General features: G+C 35.9%; 1 protein-coding gene across 1 annotated transcript; it reads left to right on the top strand.

The window, feature by feature from the left end:
• Nucleotides 1-10,161: 10,161 nt before the first annotated feature.
• On the top strand, nt 10,162-10,943 carry LOC116854468 (rRNA-processing protein FCF1 homolog). The gene has a single exon (XM_032836348.1). It carries the CDS (start codon nt 10,188-10,190, stop codon nt 10,782-10,784), a length of 597 nt encoding a protein of 198 aa, XP_032692239.1. The 5' UTR covers nt 10,162-10,187; the 3' UTR covers nt 10,785-10,943.
• Nucleotides 10,944-14,147: the final 3,204 nt, after the last annotated feature.

The raw sequence follows: 14,147 nt of genomic DNA, 5'->3' as shown, positions 1-14,147 counted from the left end.
GGGAAGGAATCTATTATAATCCAAGAAACTAAGCCTATTTGCATCTGTATGAACATGACAATTAGCATTACCTTTTACCAGAAACGTCTTCATCACTGTCAGCCCTCTGCAAGTAACTTTTATCTCTACAAACTTGCAAAATAAGTGAAAGGTATGGACCTCCATAGAATCAGACATCTCCAAAGTGTCTTCTAGATTCTTCAAAAGACATCCAGAAACCTTTTGACCCAGTTGTTTTACATAGGACTGAAGTAACCTATAGTATATTAACCTATTAGACTCACCATTTTGGTAACACAAGTTTTTACATTGAAACATTCAGTGAAACAATGTTGGCTCTCAGAGCTCCCAAATCATTTTTTTTAATGATTAATTTATTTGAGAAAGAGAGAGAGAACACAAACAGGAGGGGCAGAAGGAGAGAGAATCTCAAGTAAACTCTATCCTGAATATGAAACCCAGTGTGGGGCTCCATGCAGGGCTTGATCCCAAGACCCCGAGGTCATGACCTGAGCTGAAATCAAGAATTGGATGCTTAACCCACTGAGCCATGCAGTCGCCCCTCCCAAAGCATTGTGAAACAAAGCCTTTGTAACTTTCTGTCTTCTCAACTGTATCATCAATACAAAATAGACACAGTATTTGTTTAATACCTCGTTTCAAAGTATTCATTTATTACTTTCAATATTTTACACTTAGTAGTTTGTTTTGGCATGGCTTTGCAGAACTAATAATGTTCTAGAAAGCATTTCTCTTGAGGACTTCTAATTAGTGCTCTTAACTGAGCACCCTTAATAATGTCTGCAGATTCCCCTCTGCATTGCAGCCATTTTGCTTTTTTAAATTTTCTGGATCGCGGTTATGTCAAGCATGTTGACAATGAATCTACAACAGTAATCCAGTAGTGGTCCCTTTCCTATTTCCTCTGCTTCACTGGTTCAAAACATGGTATTCATCATTTCTATACAGGTGGTGAAAGGAGAGACTTTAAAACTGAGTGAAGCATTTTGTGATTTTTAGCTATTTTTATTTATTTGTTTTTGTTTAATTCAATTTACTAACATATAACGTATTATTAGTTTCAGAGGTAGAGGTCAGTGATTCATCAATTTTATATAATACGCAGTGCTCATTACATCACATGCCCACCTTAATGCCCATCACCCAGTTACCCGCCCCCCACCCCCAACAACCCTCAGCTTGTTTCCTATGATTAAGAGTCTCTTAAAGGGGCACCTGGGTGGCTCAGTGGGTTAAAGCCTCTGCCTTCGGCTCAGGTCATGATCCTGGGGTCCTGGGATGGAGCCCTGAATCGGGCTCTCTGCTTAGCAGGGAGCCTGCTTCCCCCCCTCCCTCTGCCAGCCTCTCTGCCTGCTTGCGATCTCTGTCTGTCAAATAAATAAATAAAAAATCTTAAAAAATATTATAAAAAGAGTCTATTATGGTTTGTCTTCCTTTCTGATTTCATCTTGTTTGTGATCTTCAGCTATTAAACTATCTTAAAACTAGTTCCTCATGGGGGCACCTGGGTGGCTCAGTTAGCTAAACGCCAACTCTTGGTTTCAGCTCAGGTCATGATCTCTGGGTCCTGGAATTGAGCCCCACATAGGGCTCTGAACTCAGCAGGGAGTCTTTGCCTGAGATTCTCTCTTTCCCCTCTCTGTCTCTCCTGCCACTCGCACACTCTCTTTCTCTCTAAAATAAATAAAACCTTAAAAACAAACAAACAAGCAAAAAACTAGTTCCTCATGAAAAGAGCCTTTTGCTAATCTGGAGTATGAAGAAACTTTTATACTTTTATACTTTTTACACCTTTACACTTTTACAAGTCTAATTGCTTGTGTATGTAAGAGGAACGTCTTCTAGTAAAATGCTAGCATCATTTATTATTATTATTGCTCCATTTCATAATTTTTCTATGTAAATAAGACATTTAGGCTGAAGAAGAAAAGAATTAATGGGACACAGGACTCAAAATTTGAGTGTCTGATTTACTTTTTTTTTTTTTTTTAACAAGTGGACTTGTCTGTGAATCTGAGTCCTTACAAATTTAACAAGAAAGTTACTCATCATGATGTAAAGGAAAGAAATCCAATGAATCTATTTAAACATGGATTAAAGCAAGCCTAGGGTTTTACAAATCCCAGCAAATTTAAATTTCATAATATTTATGTCATCTACATTTCTGAAACTATTTTAAAATAAATTTCATTCATAAATTAAGAAAATAAAGATGTGGTAAATAAAAACTCATATGAGTATTGGTACATGATGAAAGCTTCTTGGAAAATTGAAATTTCTTTGAAATTTTGAGTTCTGAATCTGTGCATGTTAATAGTCACTTTTATTTGATTGTTGAAAATAAATGTGTTCAGTTATTATTGACTTTGAGAAATAAGCATGTTTTCTTTCGAAAACCAAATTTTAACATTGTTATGAATCTCTACCAGGAATCAGACTGACTCATTGTTAGCATCAAATGTCCTAAATAAATAAAAGAATATATAATGATTCCATTACATTTCCTTTTAACTTCTTAGGGAACTCTGATGAGTGTTCATATTGTTTTTATATTGTCTTTGTCTGGGCTGCTGTAACAAAATACCACATCCCGGTGGCTCATAAACAATAGAAATTTGGGTGACTGTGTGGCTCAGAAGGTAAGTGTCTGTCTTCCACTCAGGTCATGATCTCAAGGTCCTAGACTGAGCCCTACATTGGCTCCTTACTCAGCGGGGAGCCTTCTTCTCCCTCTCCTTCTGCTCCTCCCCCGCTTGTTCTCTCTCTTCCTCTCTCAAATGAATATTTAAATTCTTAAAAAAAAAAAAAGAAATTTATTTCTCATGTTTTTTGCTGCTGGAAGTCCCAGATGCTGGTGCCAGCGAGTTTGGGTTCTGGTGAGAGCCTTCTCCTGGGTTGTATACGCAGTCTCTCTTGCATCCTGACAGGGCGACAGCAGAGGGGAAGCAAGCTCCCTCTTTACTCTTACAAAGGCACCCATCTCATCAATGAGGACTCCACCCTCATGACCTCATTTGGCCCTAATCACCTCCCTAAGGCGACACCTCCTGACACTGGGGGCTTGGGTTTCAACATAGGAATTATGGGGGAACAGAAACATTCTGCCTATAACAGGTCAGTTCCCCAAGTTTACTAATTTTCTTTTCATTTTGTATTTTAATTTAAATGATATTTTTCATTTCCAGAAGTTTATTCTTAAATCTGTTTAATCTTTTTACAGCCTCTTATTTTACTTATATTTTCATTTTCTTATTTCTTTAAAAAATATTTAAGCATATTCATTTTATGTTCTGTGTCTGATAATTACATTATCTTAATGTTTTTTCTTTGGGTTTGACTCTGATGTCTGTTATTGCTGATTCTCTTTTGCCGTGGGTTGTTCTGTGTGGTTTGTTTGCTTTAGTTTTTGGCTTTTTTTTTAATGACCAAATTTGGGGGGCTTTTAATAATGCAATTGCTTTGAGGTCTGTGTTGAAGTGAGTTCTTCCAAAATGATTTGTACTTTTGCCAGACACCCTGGGAATCCTACTCGCCTGGAATCACTTTATACTAAATTCTTAGCTTGAGGGTTTCATTCAGATCATCCAAGTATTAAGAATTCAGGTTGCAAACTCCCATGAGGGCTAGCTGTTTACAAATTCTCAGGGCAGATATTTTTCCCCCTAGATTCTAAATGCCTGTGTTTGAGGCAATTTCCCTGACAGTGCCCGTGGTGTGGAGGTCACTTTGATTCTAATGTATATATTTATATTAGGGATGCAGACTTTTGGAGCTCCAGATTTATGTGGAAGAGACTCCTGTTAAAAGACTGGTCACTTTGGATGGGCTGTGGACTGTGTTTCCTTTCTCCTGAGCCATACAAAACGTATACACTAAAGGGACCACATAAACACAGTCCCTTCACCAAGTAACCTAAAACAAAAACTGGATTCAGTGTTCCACTTCCTTTTTTTGAGTTCTTGATTTCACTTGATGTGTCAGTCAGGATTCTCCAGAGAAACAGAACCAACAAGATGTCTATATGCACAGAGCGAGACTTATTTTAGGGAATTGGCTCACATGAATGTGGAGGTTTATCAAGTCCACAGTCGGCAGGACAGGACATCGACCTGGAGGGCAATGGAAGAGTTTCAGTTTGATCCAATGGCTTTTCGCCATTGGTAAAACTGCCTCTTCTGGGGAGGTCGGTCTTTTTCTCTTAAGGCCTTTAAAGGATTGGATAAGGTCCACCTACATTATGGAGAGTAATCTATTTACCCAAAGTCTACAGATTTATTTTTTAACATTTTTTATTTAAATTCAGTTAATTAACATGTAATGTATTGTTGATTTCAGAGGTACAGTTCCGTGATTCATCAGTCTTATATAATACCTAGTGCTCCTCATATCACGTGCTCTTCTTAATGTCCATCATCCAGTCACCCCATCCCTCCTCAGTTTGTTTCCTACGATTAAGAGTCTTCTATAGTTCTACAGATTTAAATTTGAATCTCATCTAAAAAAATACCTTCATAGAAGCTTCTAGTATAATATTTCATTGATTATCTGGATACCACGGTCTTACCAAGTTGACACATAAAATTAACCATCACATTTGTTTTTCAGGGTTGCTTATTTATTTGTTTGTATATCCATCATTTGCTTTCCAGTTTCTCATTACATTAAGGAACCTTTTTTTTTTTAAATGAGTTGCCTAACACTGATCTGATGAGGTACAATTTACACACATTAAAAAGCACAGAATTAAAAGGCTCCTTTTGATTAGTTTTAACAAATGTACACACCCTTGTAAACTTCACACAAAACAAACTGAAATCTTTCTAATAGAGAAAGTCCTCCTTTGCACTTTTTTCAGGCAAATTCAGCCCTCCACCGAAAGGCAAATGTTTCTGATTACTAACACCATAAATTAATTTTGCCTATTGTTGAATTGAAAGAAAATAAAATCACAGAGTACCTTTTGTGTCTTTTGTTTTTGAGATTGAGCCATATTGTTTAGTGTATCAGTACAGTAGCTCATTGCTTTCCTTATTTGGGAGGTCTCCATTGTATGCATAAAACGTAAATTGCTTATCCATTTTTTATTGATGCATATTTAGATTGTATCCAGAGTTTGCTACTATGTGAAAATCTATAAATATTCTTGTAGAAGTATTTCTTTGAACATATGTTTCATTTGTCTTGGGTAATATTTAGAGCAGAATTGTTGCTTTATAGGATAAACATATACTTAACCTTATAAGGCACTGCCAATTGTTCTCCAAAGCAGTTCTATCATTGAACACAACCATGAGAAATATACCAAATTTCCATTTGTTTCACATCCTTAGCTTCTACAAATGTTCATTTTATTTCTTTATGCCGTCAAAAATGGGAAAATAAAAGTAATAATAATGTCGCTTATAATAGCATAAACATATCAGTTACTTAGAAATAAATCCAGTGAAAGATTTACAAAACAACAGGAAGAACTACAAAGTATTATTTTAGAGAAATTGCAGACATAAACAAATGAAAAGAAATATCATGCTCATTAATTAAAAGTGATGTTAAGCTGGAGAGGGCTCACGATGACTCAAAATACACAAATGTGGACAGCTATTCCTCACTTTAAATTCCGTGACATTATGTTGGTAGCTTGATACCAACCATGATGAAAATATTTTGTCTACAGAAATTGTGAAATGCGATGAATTGGTGCCCTATCCTATCCCAGAGAATCCACTGTTAAACATTTACCAATATATCATCGATTGTAAGACTCAATATTTTTTGTAATTTTTTAAAAATTTAAATTCAATTAATTAACGTATAGTATGTAATTAGTTTCAGAGGTAGGGTTCAGTGATTCATCAATTTTATATAATACCCAGTGCTGATTACATCATTTGACCTCCTTAATGTCCATTCCCAGTTACCCTATCCTGCCCCGCTCCAGCAGCTATTAGTTTGTTTCCTATGATTAAGAGTCTCTTATGCTTTGTCTTCCTCTCTGATTTCATCTTGTTTTATTTTGCCCCTCCCTTCCTCTGTAATCTTCCCTTTTGTTTCTTAAATTCCACATATGAATGAAATTATATATTATATATTAATTGTTTTTCTCTGATTATATATTAATTGTTTTTCCATGTTTGACTTATTATGATTAGCATAATACTCTCTGGTTCCATCCACATCATTGCAAATGGCAAGATTTCATTTTTTGATGGCTGCTTAATATTCCATTATATATATGTAATATATATATTAATATTCCATTATATATATATGAATGGATAAAGAAGATGTATATATACATATATATGTGTGTATATTGATGAATCATAGGGTAGCTCAATTTTTGAATTTTTCAGGAACCTCCATACTGTTTTCCAGAATGGCTGTACCAGCTTGCATTCTCACCAACAGTATGAGAGGGTCCCTCTTTCTCTGCATCCTCGCCAACATCTGTCATTTCCTGATTTGTTAATTTTAGCCACTCTGGTGTGAGATGGTATCTTATTGTGGTATTGATTTGTATTTCCCTGATGCCCAGTAATGTTGAACATTTTTTCATGTGTCTGTTGGCCATTTGTATGTCTTCTTTGGAGAAATGTCTGTTCATGTGTTCTGACCATTTCTTGATTAGATAATTTGTTCTTTGGATGTTGACTTTGATAAGTTCTTTATAGATTTTGGATACTTGTCCTTTATCCAATAAGAATATTTGCAAATATCTTCTCCTTCCTGTTGTCATTTGGTTTTGTTGACTGTTTCCTTTGCTGTGCAAAACATTTTTATTTTGATGAAGTCCCAATAGTTCACTTTTATTTTGATGAAGTCCCAATAGTTCATTTTTGCCTTTGGAGATGTGTGAAAGACCCAATATTTTTAAGATAACTGCTCTTCACAAATTAACTATAGATTTGACATAATTTTAAATCAAGACCCATCAAGATTTTTCAAGGAAATTGTCAAACTAATTGTAACATTTGTATGAAAACTTGACGGATCTAAAACAGCCAAAACATCCTTGAAAGGGAAGAATTTATATATATATATATATATACACACACACACACAGATATATATATGTGTGTATATATATATATAAAATTGAGATATAATTTACATGTAATAGTATATGAGTTTTAGTAGTATAGCATAATGATTTTATATATTTATATATTGCAAAATGATCACCACAATAAGTCTATTTAACATCCATTACTATAGTTACAATTTTTTTTCTTATGATAAGAACTTTTTAAAAAAAGATGTTATTTATTTATTTGATGGAAAAAGAGCACAAGCAGGGAGAGCAGTAGAGGGAGAGGGAGAACCAGGCTCCCTGAGCAGAGAGTCCAACTCGGGGCTCAATCTCAGGATCCTGGGATCATAACCTGAGCTGAAGGCAGATGCTTAACTGACTGAGCCACCCAGGTGCCCCATGATAAGAACTTTTAAGATGTACTCTCTTAGCAACTTCCAAATATGTAATACAGTATTATTAATGATAGTCACCATGCTATGCATGGTGAAGAAATTATCCCCAGGATTTTATTTTAAAATTGGAAGTTTATATCTTTTGATACAAAATTTTGACACCCCTCCTCTACCTCTGGAAACTACTAATCTGTTCTCTGTATCTATGGGGGCTCCTTTTTGAGATAATGAAAATATACTCTAAAATTGACTGTGGTGATGGGTGCACACACTGTTAAGACACTGGAAACCACTGAACTGTATACTTTAAATGGGTGAATTATATGCTATGTGAATTATATCTCAATAAAGTTCTTTTAAAAAAGAGTAAACTAGACTTATAGAAGGTTAGGGAGTTTTTCTCTTTATTTTCCAAAAGTATTCCCAATCCTTCCTTCCTCCCATTTGTCCATTTTGATAGACTGTATGTTTTAACAAAAATAACTATGACTTATTTGTATTTGTTTCTACCATTTCATTTACCCTGCTTCTTTAGTTGTTTTTCCCCTTTTCTACCCTTTCTAAATTCTCAATTGAAGTTTTTCTGGTATTTTTTTTTCCTCATTCTAGTCTTTTTCCTCTCCTAAATAAGATGATACTTCTTATTTAAATTTTATACATTTAGTTAAATAAATACTAAAATGAAAGTTCATGATGTCCCCCCCTTCTTGGAATGAACAGTTCTTAGAATGTTTATCACTAGTCCTGCACTTGAGATATATTGTACATTGTGCGGCATTTCATTCCACCTTCCATTTGATTTTTTAACCACCATATTTGATGTTACTATGTTTGTTTCATGGCAACAATGTTTAGATTTCCAGTCATCTCTGGATTCTTATTCACTGTGACATCTCCCAACTCTGGGCTCCTCTCTGCTTTCATTTCACCTACTCTGGAAGTGTGTCCATTAAATGTTTTTTTGGTAAATATGTTTTGGTGGTGAACCCTCTGTTCTTGTTGATCTGAAAATGTATTCCATCTTTGCTCTTAAAATTTTTTCTGAATATAAAATTCTGGGTTGGTAGTTACTCTCTGTTCTTTGAAGATACTGATTTACTCTATTGGCTTCCAGGGTTACTACTGAGAAATCATCTGTTTTTCAGTTTAATTTTTATACTTTTGAGTGTACTTGTTTAAAAAAATTTACTATCAATATCATCTCTTTGTTTTGGGTAGTCTACATCTCACTACATCTCACTATATATATATATATATATAGCAGTGTATATATATATGTATATATATACACATATATATATGTGTATATATATACATATATATATACACTGATTTCTTTTATATTTATTCTGCTTGAAATTCACTGAGTTTCCTGAAATTGAGGATTTCTCTTCGAACAATTCTTGAAAATTATCATTTTAATTTGCATTTTATGTATATTAAATACATAATACATTTTAATATCATCTTTCCCTTTCCATTTTTTCAAATTATCCGTTTCTCTGAAATGCCTGATAAATGACTGCTGGAAATTTCTATCCTCCAGGTCTCTTAAACTCTTGGCTCATACTTTCCATTTCTTTGTCTCTCTGCTGCATTCTGGATAATTTCTTCACACACATTATATAACTCACTCATTCTCTCTTTAGCCTTATGCAATCTGCTATTAAACCTTTCCTTTGGATTTTATTTTTTAATGATAATACATTTTTAATTCTGATGGTTTCTTTTTTTAATGTCCCTATCAGTTTTAAGAGCATCTATTTATAATTACTATTTTTGTTGCTGTTAATACTCATCCAGTAATTGTTCCCCTAGCATCAGCACAACTCTATAAACAATGGGGGACACATTCCAGCTGAAATTCAACCCTATTAGCCTGCCTCTCACTGTCTCTGGCCTTTGTGTGGTTTCTCTTTGAGTTGCCTAGAGAAGGCTGTCCCTGGAAACATCCAGACTTGGACAAAGGGGCCATAAGGCAAGGAGAATCTAATTTAGAGACAAAGCTGCAGGACTTCTAGAATCCTCTGGGAAAGTCTGTGAACTTTAGCAAATGCATGAGCCGACACAAGGAGGGAATGTTTGTTTCAGTCTGATAGACAGATAAATCCTGTATTCGGTTGAAAGAGCCATCCGTTCATTACCCTTCTGGAAAGTGAGGGAAGTGTTAGCATAGCAGGGTAGTGTAACAGCATCCCTCAAACCGAATCTACCTAGCCTGGTATGCAGAAGCACCTGAGAACTGAGAGCTCAGAAGATTCCTCAGGGTAAATTAGATCTGAATTCATCTGTAGCATACATTCTTTCATGACATATTACTGAGCATTTTTTGATAGAGTTTCAGGATATTTCATACATCACATTTGTCAAATATCAGTCTTGAACATTTTTTGCAGGCATGATTCAGACATCAATCCAACGTGTCTTCCAAATCAGAGTGGATAGAATTCCAGAAGTGATTTCCTTGAAACTCCTTTTCCCGCTTTAAGTGAGAAGGAAGAAAATCTTACATCTTCCCCATGGAGGTGGGGAGAAAAGATGCCACAGCAGACCATCAGCTCTTGCCTCTCACCTATCATCAGCCCGTCAATAACCTTCAGCCTAAAGATTGGATAGCCAGTTAGTCATTCTACATTTATGAGTAGGAGATTACTTGCCTTCCAAATTTTGTGGTCTGGATTTCTTTATTTTTAAAAAATGTTTGAAGTGGATTCCGGAAGAAACAAGAGCACGACGTGAACATGGGGAAGCAAAAGAAAGCAAGGAAGTATGCGACTATGAAGCGAATGCTTAGTCTCCGAGATCAGAGGCTTAAAGAAAAGGATAGATTAAAACCTAAAAAAAAAGAAAAGAAAGATCCCAGTGCACTCAAGGAAAGAGAAGTCCCCCAACATCCTTCCTGCTTATTCTTCCAATATAACACACAACTGGGCCCACCTTACCACATCCTGGTTGATACCAACTTTATCAACTTTTCCATTAAAGCCAAACTTGACTTAGTGCAGTCAATGATGGACTGTCTTTATGCCAAGTGTATCCCTTGTATAACTGACTGTGTAATGGCTGAAATTGAGAAACTGGGGCAGAAGTATAGAGTGGCTCTAAGGATTGCCAAGGATCCAAGATTTGAACGATTACCATGCACACACAAAGGAACCTATGCAGATGACTGCTTAGTGCAGAGAGTAACTCAGCACAAGTGTTACATCGTGGCCACAGTTGACCGAGACCTTAAACGAAGGATCCGGAAGATTCCTGGAGTTCCCATCATGTACATTTCTAACCATAGGTACAACATTGAGCGGATGGCAGATGATTACGGAGCCCCTCGGTTCTAATTCTTAAAAGATAGAGTTCCTCTGCCTTCCTTTACCAACTTTTTCTATTGCCGGTTCATATTAGCAACATGCTATAGCATGAATTATTCTTCTTACCCTTTTCCTGTTATGAGCTGAGTATGGTTAAATACACTCACTTTTTGGTATTGTTTTGAAATTGATAATTTGTATCATTTTAAATATTGTTGCATTTTTTTTTATAAATCAGATGATTGCTCATAAAAAAAAAAAATGTTTGAAGTGTCAGCCAAAACTAAGAAATAGTTCCATTTTTTTTAAAAAATCTATGGCATCTGAATGTTTATATTTTAATCATATAATTTTCAAGCAATTTATTTTACACATTAAAGAACTTAAATATAAAATTATACATTATACACATCAAAAACATAGAAAAAGGTGGCGTTTAAAAAGAGTGACATGAAAACAAACAGAAACTTTTATTTTTCTTCTTATACATTTGTCTATCTACCCTCTACACTTCTTATTTACCCACTGCATTGGAGACCAGAGTTCTCAAAAATAATGATTTGATTCAACTTATACATTACCAAAGCTATGAAACATTTGAAAAAATTTGAAAAATGCCACAGGCTTTTTAAATTTCTAATTGATAACAAGAACTCGCTTTCTCCATTGAGATTCCAAAGAAAGTACTGCAGAAAAATCCCTGTAGTTCTGAGCTGCTGGTGTATTTGTAAACCCACAAGATGTACATTCTCATTATCCACCACCTCTTCAACAGATTCTCAAAGGAATTGTTAAATACAATTGTTTTTCATGGTTTGAGACTTTTTAAAATATGACACAGCATGAGGTGGTAGACACTTCAGTATTTGTTGCTGGTGTATTTCTGAGCTGTGTGGTAACTGCTTCATGCTCCAGAAGTTATATCAATGAAAAAACTGCACCCTTATGATCATATATGGGAACTGCCATTGCAGCTGCCTAAAACCATAAAACAGCTTTTCTTAAGAAAGGATTACAGCCCAAAGAGAAATTTAAGAATAAGCTTGCTCACTAGTTTTTACTTAGCCAAGCTATGTAGTTATATTGTCCAAGTTGCTAATCTACAGAGCGGAATTGATTATCAACAATTGATTTGCTATGAAATGTCCTATTTCATATAAATACCTGTTTTAGTCCATTTGGAAATGCCATAACACAATGGCACAGACTGAGTAATTTACAAACAACAGAAAATTATTTCTCACTCTTCTGGAGTCTGGAAGACTGAGATCAGGATGGTCTCAAGTGGTCAGGTGAGGGCTCTCTCCTCGGATACAAAGGGCCAACTCCTCTGTGGGGCCTCACATGGTGGAAAGACAGACGAAGCCTTCAGGGACTCATAAGGGCCCTCATCCCATTCAAGAGGGCTCCTAAGCACCTCCCAGAGAGTCCCCCTTCCTAGTACTAATCATTAAGATTTCAACATATGAATTTTGAGGGGGACACAAAATTCAGACCATATCAGTACCTTACTTGGAAAAGTAGACTTGAGACTTAGTAGGAAATGCCTTGTGGTTGCATCAGTTTTATATAGTCTTCTCTTTATTTTCTTGCTTTCTCTTTTTGAAGGGTGGCGAAATAAATTAGTATCAGAGTAAAACCAGTGAATGCCCCGAGGACCAAAATACTCCTCTTTCCTAAATTTTTAAGTATATTTAAGTTTTTCACACAAAAGGTAGTTATAGAAATTAATGGCCCCTCTCCCCGGCCCCAGTTTGATCTAAAGTTTTCAGTGTGTGTCAGGTTTTAGTTTAGTCTTAAGGTAACTATGTTTTTCCATCTCTAGGGGGGATTAAGAGCTAAAACTTGTGTGCTTGTTCTCTAGGCCTCAAATAATATTTAGTTAAATGCTTATAGATTGCAGCAGAATATTTCCAATAGACTTCAGCAATTTTGAACATCATTTACTGTTAAATAATAATGGCTTTCTTTTATTTTGTCATGAAGTGCTTGACTAGTATTAGTGAAGCCTGAATAAATTATCTATCACCTTCTGCAAATCATTATTATCCTCATTTTATTTATTTATTTATTTTTAAAGATTTTATTTTATTTATTTGACGGAGAGAGAGAGCGAGAGAGGGAACACAGACAAGGGGAGTGGGAGAGTGAGAAGCAGACTCTCCACTGAGCCGGGAGCCCTGTGCGGCTGGACGGCAGGACCCTGGGATCAGGCTTGAGCCCAAGGCAGAAGCTTAACCACTGATCCCCCCCGGGTACCCCATCCTTATGTTCTAAATAATAAAACTGAAGCAGAGGATTTAGGGGATTTGCCAAAAGTAGCATTAGAAGTCCGTAGAAATAGAATCTCAACATTTCCCAGTCTCTTGCTTTACCTCACTGGTTTTCTTTAGAGTCATTTTTGTAATTCTGTATGTTGCTCCCTTCCCCTCCCTTTTGTTAAGGAGAAAGCCATGTTTTTTTTTTTTTTAAATTTTTTTTTTTTTTAAGATTTTTTATTTATTTATTTGACAGAGATCACAAGTAGGCAGAGAGGCAGGCAGAGAGAGAGGAAGGGAAGCAGGCTCCCCGCTAAGCAGAGAGCCTGATGCGGGGCTCGATCCCAGGACCCTGGGATCATGACCTGAGCTGAAGGCAGAGGCTTTAACCCACTGAGCCACCCAGGTGCCCCGAAAGCCATGTTTTTAAAGGAACATACTAACATTCTTAAATTTTTCAGACGTTTGAATGGGCATAGGTTATTTCATTAGTGAGGCTAACAAAATAAAGAGAAGGCTTTGAAATTAACCTAGTTACTCTGGGTAAGAAAACAAAATAGCAGTTATGATTCAACTCAGTTATAGACAACGAACATTTGACTTTAAAGCCATGCTCCTTTGTAACTCTTTCTACATGTCTCCCTTTAGGGTAATTTGTGCAAAAAGGCAAGGAAAGTCATCATTATCATTACATTGTTTATGCCCTAATTCCTTTTGAGAAAACTTCCCTTATCCCCCCCTACCTCTCTATGGGTCATTTGAGCCATTTCCAAATTGGAGGAGGTGTACACGTTTCTCTATAGTGGGTAATTCGGCTGAAGGGTGGACAGAGCCCACTCAGCGGGGCTCACTTTCTTTGGCTTCAGCCAAGTCTCAAGTGGGCACATGCACCTCTCTAAGGCAGAAAGTGCTTCTCTCATGGAGTGAAGGCAGGCAGGACAGCTCTGGAGAAGGCTCAGGAAGACAAAACTCATGGCTGCAGATTCATTTAAAAAACAAACAAACAAACAAACAAGAACAAAGATATTGAATTAGAAAAATTCAGGAAAGGAAAGAGTTTAAAATGAGACATCAAAAATAAACTGTATTACTATAGAGAAGAAAGTAGGTGTATATTTCCTTGGTCTCTTATCAC

Source organism: Lontra canadensis, unplaced genomic scaffold, assembly GCF_010015895.1.
Source record: "Lontra canadensis isolate GAN:19392208 unplaced genomic scaffold, GSC_riverotter_1.0 scaffold92, whole genome shotgun sequence".
Lineage (NCBI taxonomy): Eukaryota > Metazoa > Chordata > Mammalia > Carnivora > Mustelidae > Lontra > Lontra canadensis.
Note: the sequence above shows the minus strand (reverse complement) of the source record. Positions and strands in the feature narration are given on the sequence as shown.